This window comes from Excalfactoria chinensis, chromosome 2 (genome assembly GCF_039878825.1).
Source record: "Excalfactoria chinensis isolate bCotChi1 chromosome 2, bCotChi1.hap2, whole genome shotgun sequence".
In the NCBI taxonomy this organism is placed as follows: Eukaryota; Metazoa; Chordata; class Aves; order Galliformes; family Phasianidae; genus Excalfactoria; species Excalfactoria chinensis.
The window spans coordinates 133,451,974-133,475,744 of record NC_092826.1 but is presented as its reverse complement, the minus strand read 5'-3'; the positions used below and the strand labels follow the sequence as shown (position 1 = coordinate 133,475,744).

At 40.1% G+C, this 23,771-nt stretch overlaps 1 protein-coding gene across 2 annotated transcripts in view; it reads right to left on the bottom strand.

Annotated features, from left to right (window-relative positions):
* PTPRN2 (protein tyrosine phosphatase receptor type N2) overlaps positions 1–23,771 on the bottom strand; it is a 620,737-nt gene that overhangs the window by 52,741 nt on the left and 544,225 nt on the right. For both annotated transcript variants that reach the window (XM_072328503.1, XM_072328501.1), the window contains exons 15-16: positions 7,172–7,319; positions 1,080–1,153 (exon numbers count right to left, since the gene is read on the bottom strand). In XM_072328503.1, the coding sequence (XP_072184604.1) occupies positions 1,080–1,153; positions 7,172–7,319 (222 nt within the window). The remainder of the gene's footprint in view (positions 1–1,079; positions 1,154–7,171; positions 7,320–23,771) is intronic.

Here is a 23,771-nt window from a genome sequence, read left to right as displayed (position 1 = left end):
CGAATGGCATCCTGACACTTCCATTGAGAAGCTAGGATAGGGCAGTGCTACTGGCTCCATCAAACCCGCTTTGTGTCTAAAAATAGAGAGCTTTTCTCCCTATCACCTTTCACAGACAAGCAAGGATCCATACTCAGTGTGAGTAGGACAAGAAAGGGCAGCTGGGCTGGGCTGAAGTACCTGGAGGAAACAGCTAGGTAGACCTAATTTGCGGTTCGAATGAACATAAAGAGGCAAGGGAACTTGTTATTGCTTTCAAAACAGCAAGTCCCCCAAAGAGCCAGGGGAGCTAAAGAAACACACAGCCATGCACTAGGAATGCAGCAGATGAAGTAAGGGAAAAGGAAATGTCACTTCTTGCTCCAAAAATTCAGAACCTTGGTAAGGTTGGTGGTCTGCACCTGCAGAAACCATTCCTCTTCTGACATCAGTCAGTAAGACAACCTTAGAATGAATGAATCATAGTTCACAGAATTGAATGAGTTGGAAGTGACCTTTAAAGGTCATCGAGTTCAACCCCATTGCAACGAACAGGAACACAGACAGCTCCATCAGGCACTCAGAGCTCTATCCAGCCTGACCTTGAATGTCTTCAGGGATGGGGCAACCAGTGCCATTGCTTCACCACCCCTATCATAAAAAGCCTTTTGAATTATGTCCAAGCAAAACTACCCCTCTTTTAGTTTGAAACCATTTCCCCTTGTCCTACCATGACAGACCCTGCTCGAGTCTGTCTCCTTCTTTCTTATAGCTGCCAACCAACCTTTGCCTCCTCAGAGAAGGACAGCTAAGCAAATGGCGTATCACTGATTCTTACGATCAGTACATTGCTAATATCAAGTAAAGAAAACTGACAATGGGATAGAGGAACAACTACGTAGTGACTCTGTTGTTCTGACACATAATCCACAAGAGAATTGAATACACATATAGGAGATTTCTTTCTCTTGTATTTCAAAGGACACCCTGAGACATCAGTGTTGTGTGGCAGTGAGGTACTCCAAGTCAGCGTATTTTAAACAGCATGGAAATACAGGGAAAGATTACTTGGATTATTTCTCATAAGCTGCTGTACTTACAATTGGGCTAGCATTGATGTAGTCTGAATTGTCGTGGCTATTTTCAGCTTTCAGACATATCCTGGAGTGATCATCTGCAAAGGCAAACATAAAGAGATGAAAGTTTCTATACAAGTATCCTGTCCGCTGTAAAGTAAACTGAAATTCAAAGTCAGATTAATCAAAGACAGGCAAACAGGGTAAACAGCAGTCAGGATACTTCCTTCTGACTCTTAACACAGCGTAATTTTGATACAACCACACAGTCACAGCCTGGTTCAGGAATGAAGCTCTGAGATATCTCAGGGGCTCAGTATCAATATGCGTGCACCACAGTATGATGCTGCTCAGGGAGTACGAGATTTAAAGTAGGAAAATCACTAGGAAAAAAAAAAAATTATTATAGAAAACAATTCTGTGTTTGCAGGGTCATGGGAAAGCAAGATGATGGACTTGGTCCATCTGGCTTCTCTATAAAATGAACAGCAGGAACACCAAAGCACAATTTGGAGCTGGACAGAAAGTTAATCTGTCCTGATCAAACACCACTGCTGTGTGGTGCTATGCCAGTGATGTGAGGAGACAATATGACTTGGCGATGCTCCTAGGAGAGATAAAACACAGAGAACATCTACAACTAAATGTATGAGTGGAGCACACACAGATGTTGCTGCACTGCTGGCCATGGTGCCAGTTCAGACTTCACTGGTAAAGAATACAGCAGCTCTGGTCATAGGAGACTTATTCATGGGGTTGTCTATTGTCACGATTCTTTTACCACTTTTAATTGGTATTTTTAATGGCTCTAGCTCAAATATGTTTACAGCAGGTACATCTGAAATGTTAGATCTCTTCGTTTAGAATTTCAGAACGTATATAATGGATGGAGTTTATTTGTCTGTATTTAGAAAGCGACAGTGCAGATGTCTGCATCTGTTCCAGTCATCTAGACTCACTTTTTGTTAAGAGAAAAAAAATGTTTCTGGGTCATGAATCATCTCATCCTGATTTAGCTGTCTCAAACAGGCGAGACAAATTGCACTCAAAAAGCGCCCGTTTCTTTCCAACAGACCAGACCACATGCAGATAATTTATGCCAGAGATGTCTAAATCTTTACATATGAATCTCAAACAACTTGTATCTGATACATAACCTGTACAGTTCATGCTCCTCAGCAAAGCTACCCTGCACAGTTCTTTGCAGAGAGAGGTTGCAGAGCTGCCCCTCCAGGAACCCTCTACTCTGGGGGCTTCCAAGTCTGCTTGTATGACTTCATTAAAGTCTTGCTTACAGTCACTAGATCATCACCAACATTTAACACACTGATGTGAGAAGTATCCTCCTGGAAGAAGACTTAATATGTGCAAGACATGTCAAATGAAGATTCATTCTTTACTATTCACACAAAATGCACCTTCAACATAGCATGAGGAACAAGAAGATGAGAAAGAGAGCTTGCTCAACTACATTGGTTGCTTCTACACTTACTTTGGCACCACCATACCAAAAATATGAAACATAAAAATGATCTTGTTACACCTGAGATCTTGGGACTAGCCAATATTTCTTACAGGAAGCTTTACAGTGAGCATTTCCACAGAGTGCCTGAGGACAGCTTTGAAACTATAGGACTCACACAGGTTAAATGCACTGAATGTGATCTCTCACATATCACAGGCCAAGTAAGGGCTGAAGAGAGCACATTCATTGGACAGCAAAACCATCTGAACTAATCACCAAAGAAAATATGCAAGGAATTTTCAAGTAATGAATGTGGGAGAGAGTGGAGACAGTGATTCATCAGTAGTTAGCAAACAGATGTCAGCGTGGCTGTCCAATAAAAAGTCAAGATTCAGATCTGTACTTTTAGATTTAAAAAAAACAAAACACTGTATTTTATCCCTACCCTCTGCTTTAGTGCACCTTATCATTATCCTGCTGCCTTGTAGGGTGAGACAAGTTAATGCTTCGGTAGTGGTGAGACTCCGTACTTGTTCTCAGAATAAAAAGGGTGCAAAAGAGGTTGGACACGTGTCTTCTGCATATATCAAGAGTTTTCACCCATGTGTGCTACAGTTGCAGCATCAAGTGCTCGTATTGACAATGAACAGATTGTGCTTGTCTATGCCTGTTATCACCTCAAAGCTTCTAGGAATTAGCATAATAGTGCCTCCGAAACAAGCAGAAAAAGAAAAATGCAACGGGCGCACTTTAAAAGTGAGCAATGTCAACATTATCAACAAGCGACAATAAGCAATAGGAAAAATGCTGAATGTACAAGTGTTTATTGTTTTGTAAACTACCTACTCGTTCTGTTAGAGGCAAAAGAAAGAGGAGCAAGAGAAGGAAGAAATACAGAAACAAAAGAAATGCACAAAGGAAGGAAGGATGAGACAAACATAAGAAATGATAGATCAATCTAAGAAACAAGCACGAAAGATGAATGAAGAGAAAGGAGAGTGGAAGGAATGAGAAAGAAGACAAATACTGTTACTTTCTGTTGCAATCTGGGCAAGCTACAACTAGCCATCATTTCAAATGTCTACAATAGCTGCAGCCAAACGCTGCACTGCTTTGCATTTTTTATCACTCCAGCCAAACCACAGCTGAAAGACAAATAAAACACATAGATGAAGTGTGAGGCAGAAAAAGGCTTCCTAAACAAGAAGTCCACTACCAACCTATAGCTGAGGAGAAATACAATGCAAGTTGTGTTTTGTATACATATAAAGTTTAACTGCAGAGGATGGAGGACAAAGGATAAAATATACAGCAGAGTTTGCACTCTATGGATACTTAGGCTATTGGTTAGGAGGGCACAGGTCTCCCACAGAGTCTCTGCTATTTCTCATACTGAGATGTGACTGCCTTGCCTATTTTAGGCATCTCAAATGGCACTGAACTCCTATATTTAAGCAACTGAGTTGGGCCCCAAAAAATCCAAATGATTTCAACAATCATGAATACTACAATTGCATACCACCTCACAACCTTCTGCTTATCTCACAGTGGCCCTGTGACTTAATGAAGATCTATTACCTCTGCTGTTTTCCAGATGCAGACTGAAAGCTTGGCAGTATAACTCACAACTTAGCTAATGCTTTCTGTCTTCTGTGTCCTTCTAGTTAGACACTTTTGAAGGAATAGAACCAGCAAGAAATTCTGGACACAACAGATATGAGAAGCCTTGGGCTGCATGAATCCAGGCTTTTCACAGCAGGGCACATCTCCCAACAATGAAGATGGCATATTCTGCCAGAAGTGTCATTTTCTTCTTATAGATTTAGACTGTTATTTCCCTGCCCACACATGAATGTATAAAAAACCACTTTGCAGTACTGCATTGGGGTAAGAACATGAGGAACGGCTGAGGAGCAAAAGCAAATCAGTCTGAAGACTGTGAAGAATCTTAACCTACTGATCAGTTCTTTTGTCCATAGGTTATCTATACAACGTGGAACTCTTCTGAGATCTGAACTGAAATCAAGTTCATTTATCCCAAAGCGTTTGCCAAATGTTTAAAAAAGATATACCTACCTATGTATTCCACTGCCCTAAGCTACAGCAGTGCTTGTTGGTTGGATAAAAAGGATGCCATTTATTAACCTAGGCCTAAATTACTTCACTTATTAGAATTTGTTGAACAAATAGTCAATTAACTCAAAGCAGTGTCAAGGTGTTTCTGACACTCAATTGTATATAGAGAGGATAGGTAAAAGAGTAAGTTATGAAAAAACTGTGACATCTATAAATGGCACCAGTTGTGTAACCAGTAAAAAATAATATCCTCATATTTTAAGACCAGTTGAGGAAGGAAAACATAAAGTAAACACAACACAATATGAAAGCTTCTTTGAAGCTTTCCTAAGATGAAATCTTTTACATGAACTGGCAATCCTGATTTACCTTGTCAAGGTGATTATGAATATGAAAAGGGCAAGGATATGCTAACAAGGCATTACTTTGAGAATACACTGAATGCAGTATAAAAACTTAGCAGCGTATCAAAAGCGTATCAACAACAGATAAAAGAGACCTGTGCAAACTTTTTTTCTCACCCCTAATTTTAGAGTCTACAATAACCAGCATCTCATCAAGATGCCGCACTTTTCATCCGCTGAAGTAGTTCTAAGGATGCAACATGACAGATGTTTACCAGCACACGGCACGCACACATCCTTGGGAAGGGAGAGCAGGTAGTTCTGTGCAATTCAACCAAAGAGGAAAGTTCCAAGCACACCCAGAGCCAGAACAGAAGCTTCCATATTGTAACAAAGGCAACAGACTGTTATTTACTCTTGCAAAAGAAAGAAAGGGTTTAAAATGTGCCAAAATGCTTCCAATTAAATCATCAGATAAACTGTGGCCACTGTGCATCTGTACATGGGTAGCACAGGCACACAACATGCTATGCAAGAAGCAAGGGGCAGGGAGCCGAACACTCATGGCTTATCACTACAGGCTGATTCATCCATGTGGTACAATACGATTAAAAGAGACAAACTGCCAACTCACCTCTGAAAATAGCTCAGCTCTCTAGTGTGGCATGACACCTAAGCTAAAACTCTCTGCTCTTTAGAGCTGCTACAGCTATATTGCTTCTGGATTCACTGCCAGAATGGCCTGAAGGTCCCTATCTTATTGCTCACCATATTATGCAGACACGCTTACTGCATCAGCTGAACAACCAGCATCAATTTCTGGCAACACTTGCAGCTTCCATGCTGCTTCTGAGGCAGGACCCAATTTGGCTTCATTCATGAACAGAGACTCAGAACAGCTTAGGACAGTTCAGCTGCAAGTCCACATTGACAAGAATGCTTTAAGCAGAAAGATCAGCTCAGATCAATACATGTTATGGAGCAGTTTTCGCTTCAGATTATGTCCACAAATGCTATTTTGGGGGGATGGAAAAGAGCACAGAATTATCACAATCTTTTAATTTTGTCCTTACTTTTTTAGAACTTTTCAACAGACGTGATCCCCAAACACATGAAGTCAATCAAGTCTTGCTACTGTCCTAGCAGACTTTTGACCTGCTGGTATTTATTCAGAAGAATGTGTATTGCCAAATTACAGTGCTCCTCTCCTAAGCAGCACAGTACTGCAGGAAGAACCTCTAAATTAAGAGTAGAGCCAAATCCCACTGAAACAAATATGTGGGCACTGATCGGCTCAGTGAAATTACCAAGTAGCTCCAAAAAATCTTCACTCCAAATCTGGCTCTGACATTTACTTAATGTCTTACCTGTCAATTTCCCACTTCTAAAGGAAAAATAGTACTTACTCGAGGCTCTCATAGGGAAAATTAATGTTTTCAGGGCACTTGAAAAATTAAAGTAGCTGTATATGTTTGCCAAGCTACCCAGCTGGATTGTGGGCACACTGACTGAGAGCATTTTTGTTGCTGTGGACTCCGCATATATTCTCAGCTTCAGTTTTGTTTCATTGGTTGCTTAATAAAATGTGTGGTCGCAGATTACCAATGTAAACTATGAGAAATACATCTGCATTAAAAATATGTGTTCTTTTTATTTCAATCTCAAAAAAGTGGCTGCTTACAGAAAAAGCAGATTCCAGGAATATAAACTGGCTCCCTTTTTATTTTCCTTCTTTTCATCCTAAGCCGAGCAGAGGAAGAAGCCAGTTTGCAAGCTTATCCACTGAAGCCTAGAGGGGCTCATTCAGTACGGCTGAGTATCAGATAAACAGATCATCCAGCTCTGATTACAGACTGCTGGTATTACTGTTGTATGGACACGATAGCAACTTGTCCAAACACAAGCCAAACTTCTTTCTGTTGAATGGCTGCAGATGCCACAGAAAGTATATTCCAAAGCACTCTGGCTGTTGAATTTCATGAGACAGCACAGCTGCAGCAGCAGTGATCGGTGACATAATTGTGCATTTTTGTAACATATACGCAACTTATGAAGAGACAAACAGGGTCTGAAATGACAACAGGACATGGATCCAGCCAACATCTGTAGCTACATTTCTGTAGCATACATATGCACCACTCCGTATTCTGCTTGCCTGGTATCTGTAAACTCTCCAAGCACTGTGCAAAGGATACTGAGAAAAGAAGCCATGGAAATTAAAGTATACATACATGGTACTACAGCCTGGGAGCGATTCTTCTGGATATTCTCCTCCTGCTGTGCAACAGTGGTGGCGTTGGGTTCAGCCTGGTAAGCACAAAGAGCTTCCCACTCTTTCTCCAGACGATTCTTGTTTTTCAGGTGATCTTCCATGTAGGACTGGAATTAAAAGAACACTGTATTAAGCGTCTTCTTATCTGGTCTCAAAGCCTCAAAGCTAAGCTAAAAAGATGCATCTCAGGATGGTAAGAAGAATAGGAAGACATGAGGTAATGATTCAGAGCTTCTCCAAATATAAGTACTTGCTCGGAACTTGTTTCCAGTGAAAGTTCAGAAACTTCCTTTATCTTAAAGTGAGAGGAGAATGGTCAGGAGTGAAAGATCAGAGAGTAGGAATCCAAAGCTCTGGGACACAACACACTGCTAATTCATTTATTGAAGTGACTTTACTTCAAGCTCATTTGTGCTATACAAAATCAGATCATTAACACATACCAGCACTAACTGAGAAGAAATGCCTGAAACCTCCAGGCATGGAGCTTGGGGAGCAAGATGTTTCTTCTTCAGAGCCTAGAGAATGTAAGTACAACTGCCCACTTCACTAGGCAACAGAAGAGGAATGAGAGCCCATTGATAAAAATGACTCGTTACGACAACATCTCCAGTCAGACTGAAGGCTTTTCAAACTAACATTCAAGCACATGTGCAAACTCAACAATACAGCTACTGATAATTTAAAAATTGCCAGACTTAAGTGCTGGGCCACAAGGAGTTCATACTGCACATGGGCAGGCATCGAGTAAGCTTTGCACTGAGAGGGTGGTGTTAATAACATATGCTGTTAAGGACTGTGCCTTGTACCTGTTATTCAGTAAAAGCAACAGTTTTTAGGGGAATTGCCTTCGAAGAAAATAGAACTGCTATCCCAGGAATGATGGCCCATCAGAGTATATTGGTGCAGATTTTAAGTCTTTGAGGCTCTGACAAGACCAGAGGTTCTGTACAGTACAGGATTGGGAATTCGCATCCAGAGGCTTTCCAAAAATGAAATAATAACCTGCTCCTTCACCTCATGGTCCTGAAAACTGCTCTGAATAGTTGAGGGGGAAACACTAGGAAGGAGGAATGTTTGGGAAGAACATCCTCCCCTCTCTGCAGCAATAAAATAAAGCAAGCTACCATCTGGTACTGCAGGTCAATTTACACATCCAAATTACTTTTCAGAGCAACAGAGTAACCACACAGTACACCTAGCTCATATCTGTTAACTAACCTCCTCAATACCCTTACAAGGTTGGCTGAGGGGATCCTGCTGGACCATGCCCTGCTGCTGTCCCATCTACACCTGTTTAGGAAACATTCTTGGAAAAATTCCACCCAAAATTATAAAAAGCAATTGAATTGATGAGTTATTTTTTTTTCCATGTAGCACCTCTGTTGTACTGAGGAGTCTTCAAACGTACTTTAAGGAAGGGGAGTTCTGCCCTCTCAGCAGGCTCAACAGAAGGTGCAAAAAGCTCCAAGCTCATCTTCTGCCAAACTGAGCGCTGCTAAAGCTGTCACTCACCACGCTCCCCACCTTAGAGGGCATGGGAACGATTTTTCACTTACAAAATTGCTTCTGACACACAGCTATGTCTCTGTGCAAGGTGTGTTGCATGTGTCCATCTTTACCTAAGATTTATAAATCATGCTTGTTACTGAAATGCAATTCGAGAAGTGATGTTTCCAGAAAGACCAGCTAAATGTTCCTTTAAGGAAGCACGCTGTGCTAGAAAAAAGGCTTCTAAAGGAGGCAGAAAATAGTATTGGCCTAGATACAATCAAAACACCCAGTGTGTGACTGCTTCCTAGTGAAAATGAGGGGCAAAGCATGGCAGGAGATGGGGCCTTCGGTTGCAGGATGGGGAGTTGGGAGCATGAGCAGCTCCATGAGGGGAGTGGGTCAGTGAGGACGGGCCTGGCCCAGGCTGCTGGGAGGGAATCACCCATCCCCGGCACTTTGCTTGTCACAGAATCCATCATAGAATTGTAACGGTTGGAAAACACCTCTAAGATCATCTAATCCAAACGCCAAACCATCCCCACCACACCCACTGACCATGTCCCTCAGTGTCACATCTCCATGGCTCTTGAACACCTCCAGGGATGGTGAGTTCACCATCTCCCTGGACAGCCTGTTCTAATTCCTCATCACTTCCTGAAAAGAATTTTTTTCTAATACCCAACCTGAACATCCCCCAGAGCAACCATTTCCTCTTGTCCTGACACTAGTTATCATCTCTAATTATGGCTAATTATCCTTGCCAAATGGCTGCTGCTGCTGGGGAAACAAGGGGATCCCACTCTTTTTGTCCAGTAAATCCAGGCCTGGATCTGGACACTGAGTAGAAAAAAGATAATCTCTCCTATGCAGAGAACAGTTGGTACATAAGAATTGCAGTGAGGCAAAGGGGGAAAAAAGCAGTGACATCTGATAGTATCACTGAGGCAGGCCTCCTGCTCGAGGAGAGCAGTTCTGAACACAGCAGACAGAGCTCATGCAGGCACAGGGCAGCTGCCAGCTCCTTCCCATTCTGAGCTCCAGTTCTGTAATCTGCTTCATTCTGACATGCCTGTCATCTCAGGAACACTTTATGCAGACACGTGGGTCTGCCAACAATGAGCTTTTCCCAAATATCAGAGGATCCACGAAGGAAAGGGTCCATGAATGCCTGATTCCTATGGCAGGGCTGCACAGAGCATGCAGTTTCCTGCTGGCTCCAACTTGTCTATTTGATGACCTCAAAGACTAAGTTTTATAAAGAAAGTTAAAAAATATGCTTTAAATTGTTAAACATGATGTAGCTAAGGTATTTTGATTGCTTTCAGTGGACATGAACTATTAAACAACTGGTCTCTCCTCCAGAAGGAATATTTTCTACATTTACCTTCCTTCCTCAAGGAATCCTGAGCGTAAATAAATGAATGCACAAGTGAAAACATCGAAACCTTCACTTACACCAGAATCACTTTCCATGTAACCTCAGTGCCTGCAACACACAGATGAGATTCATACGGCCCTTCTGCCAGATCTTAAAAAGGCCTTGGAAAATATAAGCAGTCCTGTGGAAGGCTCTGCTCAGTATGAACATCTGCTTTATGCACATGTTTAAATAGTGGCTGAAAAAGAAGCCTGCTTTAAAACATTCAGAAGTCAGACAATTCCCTCAGAGTTAGGCAATCTTTCATTTACAGTCCTTCAGCGCCCCTACTCTCATCCCCATTTTGCTAAACAGAAGCTTAGTGATTTTGAAATGTTCTCCTGGGAGCTGCTGGATGTACATTAAATTGAGTGGAACTTCTGATATTTTAGAGATTGTATGTCTACTCAGATCCACTCCTTAATTAGGATGTTTTCATGAGACATTCAGCAGCATTTGCCTGGTACGAAAGAAATTCATTACCAACATGTCAAACACGCACATAATTTTCCCTGTCCCACAGCAGCAGGCAAAATAAATAGAGGTTGTCACCGTTGCTACTGCAATGCTCCTCAGAGCCTGCTGCAAAAGGCAGAGCTCTGGTCTCACTAAGATTCCTGCATCAAGACATGTCCCATAACCCTAAGTACATGCTATTTTTTAAAGTAGCCTTCTCAACCACCTCACCTGACATACCTTAATTTACATTAAGTCTTAATTTTCCCTCCACAACAGCAAGTGGCAGTCCAGTCCGCACTTTCTCTTCTATGCACAGATTAGATACTCTTGCTATCAAACATTTCCTGAGGATAACAAGGATGCAACGTCACCCCTTTCTCATCAGTGTACATGGAAAGGGGGAGGTGCAGAAACAGCTATCGCTATCGTGCGAGATGTGCCAGTCATAAGCAAGAAGACTGGCTTTCAGCCAGAGGATGAAAAAAAACATCTCAGGGACAGTGAATCTCTGGCCAAGAGATTCTGTGCCAGTGGCAAATGCCAAGAAAGACTCACATGCCTGAACACAGACACAAAGAGTACAATGGCCTGACTTGGATTTGGTAAAATTTCCAGAGTGCTTGGTTGATTCTACATTATGGTCACAAACTGCTTTCTTTCCCTTCGCTTTTTCCTTTACTCAAGAAGTGGCATCCAATACATGCTCTGCCACTAAATTAAGGTTAACAAACATCACAGTTAACTTTTTTATTGGTCACTCTCCAAATACTTTCTTTAAGAGATACTAGACACTATGGTTTGCATCTGACAAGCTATTCGTTCTAAAAACGCCTATTTTATTAGCTGATGTTCAGCTATTACAAAAAGCAATTATTTTTGACAACATACTCCAATACGGCACTTGATTAGGCACTCTCTTCCTGGCTGAGGATGTCTCCTTTAATGAAAAGATGGGCAGCTCTTAAATTGACAGACTTGACAGCTCTAATTCAATCTCAGATGTCAACTGAAGAAGTGGATGGGACATTATCTTAATCCTTATGAATGGTGACCACTGCAACCCACACCCTTCACCTAACAATGTGAGAACCACTGCTCTCAGACTGCTGCTGCATCTTCCATACATGTAGAGAGAAAATCAAAGTAAGAACCAGATGTAACAGCATCTCAGCTGTTGTTGCTCAGGGTACAGGAACATGGGTGAGCACAGCACTACTGCCAGGTACATAACGTACCATTTCTCCAACAAAGAGAAATGTTTCTACATCATAAATCTCAGTTGCTCTGGGATAATTCTCATGCTCAGCCTCTGCTCCCTCTTCTGCATACTCCCTGGAGGCTATTAAAAAAGTGAGCTGCCCAAATCAGGGTAAAAGCAAGAGTAGTTCTACATGGCCCTGAGGCACACAACTCCCAAAGGGAATCAGTTCCTCCAACACAGACATAACTGCCAACCCCTCTGCCCTTCCTCCCCTCCGTGCCCCAGAATGGCACAGCACACGCTAGAGCCTCCGGAGAAATCAAGCCCTCCCACAGTCCTGGCAGGTTCTACATTGCTGCATGGAGGTGGTGGGGTAGAGAAGGTGACAGGGGCCAGGCAGTGCCATGGTGTTCCTCTGGCTCCTCGGAATGATTTTGGATGGGAGAGAATCAGTCTCAGCTATTACAGAGTAACTGCAAATGTGCACTAACCACTAAGAAACCATACTGAAAGCCATTCATTTTATTATTCTTACTGATCGACATACATAAAGGGTTCATTTCTTTGTTTTTTTTTTCCACCTTTTTAGCTTTGATTCTTTCCTGTAGACATTCCCAGCATTCTTGTCATTCTACTCAAACCTCTGCCTTCTTCAGCGCCTATTACAGTCACTGCATGTATTCCCTATAAAAACATGTATTATACTTTTCTGTTTAAATTCAATTTACTTTCAGTGTAGCACATGCTTCTCTTCTTCCATTTTCTGGCTCAATATTTTATCACTGGTGGCATCAGAGTAATGTTTTCCTTCCCATTCATACCACTCACTGTGCCTTAAAAGTTAGAGAGCCCTATCTGATTACCCACCTTACATATAATGCCTTGTTTCTCCTACCTCACAAAGACATTTTGCAAGCTGCATTTAGATGTCTGTATCTAAAGGAGAGGTCCAAGCCACAGTTCATAACTATTCCTCAGAACACAAACATTTCTGGACTATACATACTACTTGTGGAAATGATCAAATATTTCCAATAAGGAAGAGTGGTGCTTATCCGAGATGGCTTTTTCAAAGGCATGCCAATACTATGGTTTTCCTATTACAGACTTAATTTACTACTCATTGTCAGCAACCCATGTATTTCAACTCTATTTTGCTCATAGAAAACATTATTCTTCTATATAACTTCCTTTCTTTGTATATCAGTATCTTCACTGTCCTGGTCCATCTATGCAAAATTTATACCTCTCCTCTCAAGGCTCTTTCCTTGAAAGATAATTTAACTCTATTTGTTGTACATGTTTTCAGGTCTAAGCTTTCCAATCTTCTGGATCACCGCTCTGTCATCACTTCTGTGCAGCACCTTGCAGTGTGATACCACTTGTGAAAGCCATTAAGTCACTTCCAACCACTTCCAGATCACTGTTTAAAAAGTTAAATACAACTGTAACCACCACCAGCTCCTGTACACTGCCAGACACTACCATACAGCATTTAATCATTACTCTTTCTTCATCATCCTTTAGCCACATTTCAGTCCACATAATTGTCTTCTTAAAAAACTGACATTAATTTTTCAATTAACTATTCATGAGACAGTTTCAAGGCTTTATTAAAATGTAGATATATTACATCTGTTGTTTTCACTTCATTTCACTTGGTTTTGTAATTTTAGTTAAATAAAAAGCAATCAAGTTTGTCCAGGCAAGATTTACTCCGTATAAAATTATGCACATTCTTACTCATTGTCCTGTTATTCAATGGAAAGGATGGAGGAGATTAGCAAACAAAGGAAAGACTCCAGTCTTCCCATCATCTTAAATGAGACCCTCATACTTATCTCCCTTTTGTGCCCTTGAAAAATCTCTCCCTAGATAATCAGCAATTTCTTTTTTAATATGTGTTCCATTATTTTCAAGAGCTGGAGTCTGGACTCACATAATAGCAAAGAAAACGAGCATTTCTCTTCTCCTCTTTCCTTCTCCCCATTCCTCCTTTTTAAAATTATGATTGCATTATTCTTCCATTCTCTTGCACCCACACTTGTCCAGTACAGCTCAAACAAAACCCCCTAAGATGTGTCACCATTAGCATCCTGAAAGAACCATATTCAGACCATGCAAATATTTCTTCACCTTTATAAGCATCTCTTACATCTCCTAACAGTTTAATATTAGTAATTAAGTTACTTTGGGCTCTTCCTTGAATACACAAGACCTATCTTTCTTTCTGAGCTTCTGTGATGCTCTTACATTGCCTGGAGGCTGCAAGTTCAGCACGTGTGCTTCCACGAAGAATGCTCTTGATGGTGACCCATATAGAAGAAAGCACGGAAGCAGAGCCAAATCATATCCATATCTTTCCCACCTTTCTTCTTCAGCAAAGCAGACCTTGAAGACAGGGTGCACTATCTCAATCAATGTAGTTCTTTAAATCAACCAATGCACTAAGAAAATCCCAGTTTTCACCACTGGCTACACTTCCATTGAAACAACATACATGTTCTTGATGTTCTGATTCAACCAACCAACAATAATGTAGAACATGTATACATGTTCCCAAGACCATATCCATGGCAAATCCAATTTTCAGTGTTAACTGTAGAAAACCGTGATGCCATTGGGCTACTTAAGTCACAGTACATGAATGAAATAAAATCAAATTTATGTTGTTGCAACTAATTTTCACTAGTTCACAGAACTCATATCTGACATAAATTTCAATAAACTAACAACAGGCTATAAATTCTCACATAATTTCAATCCTGAGGAACATTCTGCATCCACTAAATGTCAATGGAAACACTTTGATTTCATGGGAGTCAAGATTTTATTTCTTTTGTCAGTCATTTCATTAGGGAGGTCCTCATTCTCTTCTCATTTGTCTCACACTACCCTGGATCTCCCAGTGTTATCACTGGGAATGGTCTAAAAGTAACCACAAATGAAAAAAACAAAACAAAACAGGAAACAAAAGGCTGAGGGTGTGCATTTTCACAGAATCACAGAATCATATGGGTTGGAAGGGACCTCCAGAGATCAAGTCCAACCCCCCTGCCAAAGCAGGTACCCTACACCACGTCACACAGGTAGGTGTCCAGGTGGGTCTTGAATTTCTCTAGAGAAGGAGACTCCATAACCCCTCTGTGCAGCCTGTTCCAGTGCTCTGTCACCCTCACCGTAAAGAAGTTCTTGTGTACATTCATGCGGAACTTCCTATGCTCCAGTTTCTGGCTGTTTTCCCTTGTCCTGTCTCCACACACAGCTGAAAAGAGTCTGGCCTCCCCACTTTTCCCCCCACACCTCAGATATTTATAGACCTGGATCAGGTCCCCTCTCAGTCTTTTCTCAAGGCTAAACAGACCCAGCTCACTTAGCCTTTCTTCATAGGGGAGATGCTCCAGGCCCTTCACCATCTTTGTGGCCCTCCACTGGACTCTTTTTTGACTTTATAAAAAAACACTGAGAAACTATTTTCTCATCTCCTTGTAGCTGGAGAGTGAACACAGTAATGTGTTTTGATCTAATTTGTCCTTCTGTTTCTCACTATATAAATACAATAGTGAAAACAGTAATTTTGAAGCCTTTTAAATCAAATACCAAAAAATACTCTGAAGCTCTCCTAGTATTTTTGCATAAAACACTGTTAATATAATATATAATGTTGTAGATAATGATGGAAAAATTTAAAAAAAAAAAAAAAAAAAAGGAGGAAAGCAATGCTCTGACAAAGCAACTACTCAATTGGGTTGCAAATAATTTCACTAGGTTGATTCAAATCAGATGTATTGTCAGGAAATTAATAACCTTCAATGGTGATGTCAGCCAACAATACAAAATGACATTCAATGGTTTAGGTTACATTTTCAGATGTAAAGACTACTAAGCATGTACACATAGCACAATCATGCTTCAGGCATGCCATGTTAAGGAATTCCAAACATTTGTCCTTGAGTTTCTAGAAGAGCAGAATCCTTACATGAGCCGTGTATGGCATTATCTACCTAATGACTACTGAGCAACTTTTGTGAGAATGACTGTAATTCACAAGTACATTAAATATCAACTTATGTTCTGTTTACTTAAATTAATACACCATTGATGTAGCTTATATTACTGCCTCCTCTTCTCTTAACGGTCTGATAATAGAGTTTTGTAACTTGTAAAAGGATTACTTCAATCCAATCAGCAGGTGCTGGGATCAGTGTGTCTCACACAAACACTTGCTAATCCCTTTTCTTACAGCTCCCAGCTGCCAAAGGTGCTCAAAGAAATCCCAAGGAAATGTCTGGATATAACCTGGTGTGGATTGATGCAAGTTTTCAGCTCTGGACAGAATCTTGGAAAATATATGTGATGCTAAATATTACACAAATTGGGAATTATGGAGGCAGATGTGCTTTTGAGAGGAAACACAACCAAGAAATTAAACATTAAAATGTAGAATGCTTAATTATGAAATATTTACTCTACCAAGCTCTCACTAAACATAACAGAAGGTGAAGAAATTCACTCTACTAAGAAACCCTTGTCAAGGATTATCAGCTACTTAATGGTGTCTTCTGGGTCTCAAAATACTATCACCTCCAACTCTTCATCCGTACTCTCTTTCTTGAAATCTAAATTACACCTAAGAAGTTTCACTGCTGCAATTATTTTGCTTTAAATAAACCTCAACGAAAAGTAGAAGATGATTACCATAAAAGGAATATAATCTGCTCCCTTACAATCACTGTATTTCTATAGTTCCTTCTGCTCAGCTATTTGGAAGAGCTCACGTTACTTCCATAGGAGAGGCAAGTATCATTGCCATTTCTTGGATAGGAAAGAGAAAGGGCAGAAATATTGAACAGGATTTCCTGGGGTAGTCATTCAAAATCAGGGTCACAGAATATGCTCCTAACACAGCCATGATGCGGGGAAATTCAGAATTCAGGATTCTTGACCACTCATTTTTCCTTTTCCCATGACCATGCCTATAGAAAGAGCTGATGGTTGCCTTCACGAATACCTGGCAACATTTTGGTAACTGGAATATACCAAGCACTCGGAAACTAAGGAAATTACAACACGTTTTGGTTTGGATATTTTGTTTAGAAGAACAGGGCTTAAGTGGCTGATAAATACAGGTATTTAATTTAGAAATCATAGAATCACGAAGTTGGAAAGGACCTACAAGATCATCTAGTCCAACCGTGCTGCAATTTACGCATGTTAGGTTCTGTTTCTACAACATGAAAAACTAAATAATAAAAATGTAGAAGATGAATTAGACAAAATTGGTTTCCAGTCCGTCTGCATGTCTTACAGTAGATTTCACAATAAAATTGTTCAGTAGTTAATAGCATTAAAATAAGAGAAAAAAAATACATTAAAAAATCAAGAGATTTTTTGGCCTTAGCCAAATACTGCTGTTTCACAGCATTTGATGTGTTGTGACATTTGTTAAAAACAAAAATGAATACAAAACACCAAAACTTCTCTGCTAAAGGCAACTCCTTGCAGTAGAAACTTACAGTGAGGGCAGTGTTACCTGAGTTGACCAAAGGAGACACCTTGGGAAGGGCTTTTCCTTTTTTCTTTCATGTGTTACACAGCTGGACAAAAAGTAGAAGAAAAACTTCAAAACAACACCAACAACAAAACAAACACAAAATCAAGTCCTTGAATATTTTGTGACAAACACCGGATGCCCAATTCCATTCTCACAGGAAATTTTTGTTTTCTTCTTACACACAAAACCTATTTTTCACAACCCCTTCTTCTCACTATATCTTTATCCTAATTGTTTGAACATCACACCACAATCCCAGACATAGCTGTGATTTATTTATATTCCTGCTAATGGCACTGTATACTTAAAATGAATATTTTTCAAATAGATCACTACATAGTAATTACCTAGCTGAAAACACTAACCCAAATTCCCTGCCTTCTTCCTCTCCAAGCTCTGCTAACTCAATTAAGTATCTAAATTTGGGTTCTCAGTTGGATACTGTATTTGCAGTTTTAGATTTTAATGAATTAAAGTCTGTGTCTCTTTTTAGAGCGCTTGTACAGTCACCTTCATTTACTATATATAAAAATCACCAAGAGCTAAATAGAGAATTCTGAAAATGTCACATTTAGAACTATCTCCTCTTCAAGCATGGACAAGTTCTTCAGAGATAATCAGATGAAGAAAACCCAGGTAACCATGACCAAGTATGTCAAACTGACACAACACATGATGTGTTTGAACAGATGGACAAAGCATGCCTTGGCCAGGTGGTGGCCATTTTGAGGGTAGAAAGGAAAATATTACTTCTAAACATCCCTGTAGGAGCAAAAGGGTAAACAGCGATACTCTTACTGCTCTTCTGAAGGGCGTGATTAAAAGATTAAAAGTCAAACAGTTTTTCTCTAGGTTCAAATCATGCCTCATAACAGAAAACCCTTCTACTTTTCAGAGATTTTTTTGGAAAAAAAAAAATATATATATATATTTTCTATATATACAATCATGTACAGATGTCTGTATCTGTACTGTATTGTAAACTGAGAATCTTTAGCATGAGATCTAAGAAGTCTTTCAATCCGCACTACATCCACAACCTGCAGACTCTGTGTAAGCTCAAGTGAACATATGGCTACCTGTGAGAAAAAAACAAGGGGAGAACAGACTGAGTAATCAGCATTTTCCTTCGAAAACTCATCTAACAGCCAGAACCAGGAAACTTCAAACTGCACAAAGGGTCAAATCTTAGCACTCAAGATGGTTTTGAAACCGTACCAGGAGACAGAAAAACGCTGGCCATGACAAAGATGTGGCTGGTATCTACTCAGCTCCCAAACAGGCAGAAAACGTCAAATGTTCAGGCTACCTTTAAGCTATGTTCCATGAGATTTTCTGTTGAGGTTGACTCGACTCAACGGCTCTCAAATATTTTTCTCACAAAAACATTCAAAAGGGGTTGTGAAGTGGAGGTAGAAAAGCTTTAGAAGTAAACTGAAGAAATCTAGCCTACTCTTTGGACTCCTGGTCTTGCATGAAAGTACATGCGTTGATAAGGGATCCTACTGCAAAGAAGTTTGAGGAACGTTGATCTAAGGCACAGAAGAGAATATTTTAAGTGACAGACTGTGATAATAATAAGAAAGGAAATGCAATGTGAAAGAGGACAGAAAAAGAAGCCAAGAACAGACTGTAGAGGCAAGCAGAGAAGTAAAAAGATGAAAGACACCGTGTTACTAAAAAAGAAGAGTGGAAAACAAAACAGAACCAAAAACCACAGCGAATGAAGAAACTGCTAAAGAAGAAAGCATATCCAGTAACTGTGAACTGTACGCTGTGCCTTTCCCTTGGAACTCTTCTCTTTGAGCTCTCAACCAAGGAAAAAACATAAAAAAAAAAAAAAAAAGGTGGCAGCAGCATTTTTGTGTAGACAGCACAAGTTGTGCTTATTGCTAACCAGAAGAAGAAAGCAAAATAAAGAGCCTAACAATTGATGCATGTGTGCGTGTGTGGAAGGACTAAGGATCAAGCAGTCTTGAAATATACTCCTGACGTGTATTTCTTCTCAATTCAGAAGAGACCCACAAATGAGTAGATGGCACCCTTTACATCACAGGGATCACTATAACCAAACACTGCACATCATCAGTTTGCTTCTCATAAGCTTTCCAATGTGCATTTAGTATCTTTCTAGCAACTCCCCAAATATGGAAAAGTTTGCTATTATATAATGAGGCCAAAACTAAACAAACAATACAATATGACAAACACGGGGGCAACACTTCCAAACTCTTTCACATCACAAGTTCATGTCTTTATAATAGGCCAAAAAGGGACAAAAATAAAGGCAAAAATACTACACTTTAACATGATTCCTTGTTCGTTAGAGCTGGTAGGATTGGCTGTGAGAGCAGAGCACTGGAACATCAGAGAATGGGGGTCTGTCTACTCATGGCTCTTCTTCTGACCTTAAGGTTAATCTTAGCCATGAGAGTTCCTTATCCGAGCCTGAGCTTTCTGGAGAAGGGGCAGGATAATGACACTGACCATTAAAAAGAACTTTGAACCTATTGCTCAAAAGTGCATAAAGAGTCAGTTTTTTATTACTGTTCTCGTTACTGAAGTTAGCTGAAAAGCTTCCAGTGACTTTAATCAAAATTTCTCCTACCAGGCTCCCAAGTACCACCTGAATGACAAAGAGTCCCAAAACTCAGCTGTCAGCACACACATATGCTAAGTCAGTGATTGCTGCATATCCTCTGAGACTACAGAGTTTTCAAGACTGGCAGAAGGACGTAAAAGTCACATGTGGACATCCTTAAGAAATAACACATTAGGCATATTCCATGCGTGCTAGTAGCAATTAGGTAATATTAAGCAACAAAATATGTAATACTTTCAGTCAAACTGGTCTAACGCTGAGTTACCAAGAGGCAAAAGGAGGCGATGAGGACACAGGACGACAGCCCACTTCTCAGACATGCAGCACACGTGGCCAGCTGAGCAGCAGCAGCAGAACCCTCCTGCCACCACCAGTAGATGGATACTTGCATCAGAAATGCCTTCAGAAAGGTTTTCATTTGGGATTTGGAAATAATTTAATCCTTGACAAATTTTGTCTCAACTACAGCCTACCATGCTGGCTGTGGTCTGCACTGTTTGTTATGGTTTTTACAGATTAAGAAGAAACTGTCATACCCTTGACCTCATGCATAATTATAATACATAAAAAACACTCCCATATAATGAAAGTGATTCTTCAGGCTCTGTTACTGCATGCTGTTTAACAACTGCTCTGTGTTTAAGCTAAAAACCCTTTGATTCCGCTCAATGAATGATGAGGAAATTCTATGGCATTTTCTGCTACCATATCACTGCAAGACTGATGCAGAGGAACATTTGTAGGACTACTGATAAGAAATTTGCTCTGTAACCTTTAATTTTAGGAGTGAACTCACAGAAATTCCCACATCCTGCGCAGAGGTACAGCTCAGAGCAGTGCCCTGGCAGCGCAGGAACATGGGCTTGTTTATATGGTGTTTGCTGTTTCGATGGTATCTTTAAACAACGTCCATCTACTCACACATATCATGTCTTAATCAAAGCATTTAAGCGACCTCTATCTATTCTGCTGTTTAGATTTGTCACTGGCAAAAGCATGTGACATCTCTTATGTTAGCTTTTGTCTATAATGGGATGCAAGCAAATTAATAGCGTTGTTTAGCTTACATCTCCTCCAGTATTTATGTGGCGGAGACCACTGCAAATTAAATTGCATAAATTACCACTCCTTTGCTTTTCACCATTTATGTCACTGTATATTTGCTGTTTCCTCATCCTGAGCAATGACAACAACCTCGCCAGCTTCAACGATACGCTCCTGTACGAGATGATAATTGCAAAGGTATCACTGAAAAGTTTAAATTTTAAAATGTCAACTAGTTTTCATAAACATTTGAAAGATGTGCACATTATGCCTCTGCCCACAAATATTTACCTACGCTTCTACGAAGACACTGCTGCTGTACATGGTATTTGTATACAAGCATACAAGGAGGTGTTGAAAGGCCCACTACTGAATTCTCATCTTAAGGTATGACGTGACACCAGTAAAAATAAAACCTGGAAGCACACCATCATCTGGAGGAGTAAAAAGGCCTCTTTAAACAAGAACTAACTTCGTTACCAGACATAATTACAGCCTTTTTTTTTTTGCCACATAGAAATATCAGGGAGATCTGGGGCCCAATTCTGATGCAGCTCCCACCTGCTAATCAGCAGCGAGCAGATGCAGCCTCGGGCACAATTTCACCTCTCAGATGCTGTGCTGCAGCTTTTTTCCATTGTTATCTCAGCCGACATCTTAACTTTTGTCAGATGGATATTGTACCACCGCCCTGCTATGCATTCCAGGAATACGAATACAGCGAGCAGCTCGGCATCAGCTCACACATGAACAGCCCTCGCTCCCATAAAATATTCATTCATTTAAAAAAAATATTTGCCCCCCGCTGTCAAACTTAGACAAATTCATACCGAGTCTCAGAAAATAGCTGTTTTAATGGTAAATGATATTCCAGAAACCTCTTTCAGGCTAAACACTCTCGTCAAAATTATTTTAATAAGAAAGATTAACAATTTCAACATTAGCTGCTAATCCCCTTTCATTTGAAACTGTGCTGATAAAATTCTTTGCTTGTCATTCAAATAGTAAGTAATAATTATAGATTTGGGGCCTCCATCTTGTGCTTCATTAATAGTAAATTGCATGGAAGTCTGCAGCATAGAGTCAGCTTTGATACATCTCAAAATGCAATTTCCATAGCTTTCCTTAGCTATGTACAATTAATTACACAGTTAATAAGGGGAATATGTTAATGAAAGGGAAATTATTCACTCAGACCACCTGGTCTTACCGAATTTCTTTAATATATTTTCTTCTTGCTGTGAATTTGGAAGACAGCAAGAACACAACTCAGAGCATGCTTTGCTAGTCCTTCAGTATTGCTTTTTCTTTTTGGCAAGAAGCTAAGATCTACTTAAATTAAATAAGAAAATAATGTAATCAGTACTAAATAACTGACTGTTATTTGTTTTCTCACACCCAGTACCTTTCTGATGTTAAAGCAAAAATGCTTAAACACATTTGTAACGATCAGATTCTCCCCAATGCTCAGAGTATAACTACAATAAATTCAGTAAGGAGACACTGTCATTTTTTATTTGTTTTCATTAAAGGAATGTATTGTATATGCACATATTTAATCAAACAAGTACAAATACACGTACTTCAATTCACCGTGCCGTGACAGCCACTGGAGCTCAGTTGCTCTGTACGTCACGGCTATTGGATGTTCACAGGAATATTTTTGGGTGTACAAACAGCCAGGTCTAAAGATGGAAAACTTCCACATAATTCATTTTATTAAATAATACATTTGTAACACATGGTCAGTGAAACCTGTTCTAGAGACATGCCAAATCCAGAATCCAACCACCTTCAACAGTTGTTAATGTATTTACTACTAACCAGACTGAGAAGAAGAACAGCATAGGATCTGGACACAACTCCTTGCAGCAGTTCCAATAAGAAAAGGGCACAGACTAATTCTCAGAGCAGTAACAAGTCATGCTTGAAGAAGGTAATTCTTGTGAGCACTTGCCACCTCTCCCTTCTATTCTTAGTTCATTGAAGTGGTAAAGCCAGCAACAGAAACAAGAAACAAGAAATAACTCTTAATTTTCCCCTCTCTTAGTTATTGTTGAGGCATTCAAGGCTGGGCTGGATGTGGGTCTGGGCAGCCTGGTCTGGTTGTTGGAGACCCTGCCTGTGGTAGGGGGCTTGAAACTAGATGATCATTGTGGTCTTTTTCAACCCAGGCCATTCTATGATTCTATGATTCCCCAGCTTTTATATGTTTTCTTTTGGCCAGCTGGGCAACCTCATGGTACACCAGCACCCAGCTTTAAGACAAGAAGATGAGAGAGGCATGGGAAAGCTGTCAACCAGAAAAAAATGAGACACTAATCCAGCCCAAAACAACAACAAAAAAGGAGTTATACAAAAGAGAGAAAATCATTGCCCAAGTGTATGTTTTGTAAGGACATGGTAGGGGTGATGGAATATTTTGAGGGTAGTAGCCTTCCATTGTATCTGGTTTTGACCAAAAAATAACACACTCCTCCTTTATGAAGCAAATACTAAGTCATCCACAAGCATACTTCACAGATTATTTCAATGTTTATCTCCTTATTTGAAAATTTTTCCACAGCTGTGTCGTGGGTGCATATGCAAAATTTGATCATCATAGGAGTGTTTTTCCTGTGTCCTACATGTTATATTTTAAAAATAACACCCAAACTCAGATACCTTACTCACAAAACAGTGCCAAACTAAGGTCTCATGACAGAAGAAGTTTCAGAATGTATATTATTTGGTGGGTTGTTTTTTTGTTTTCATTTTGCCCTGAAGATGAGCATAAACAGACTTAGTT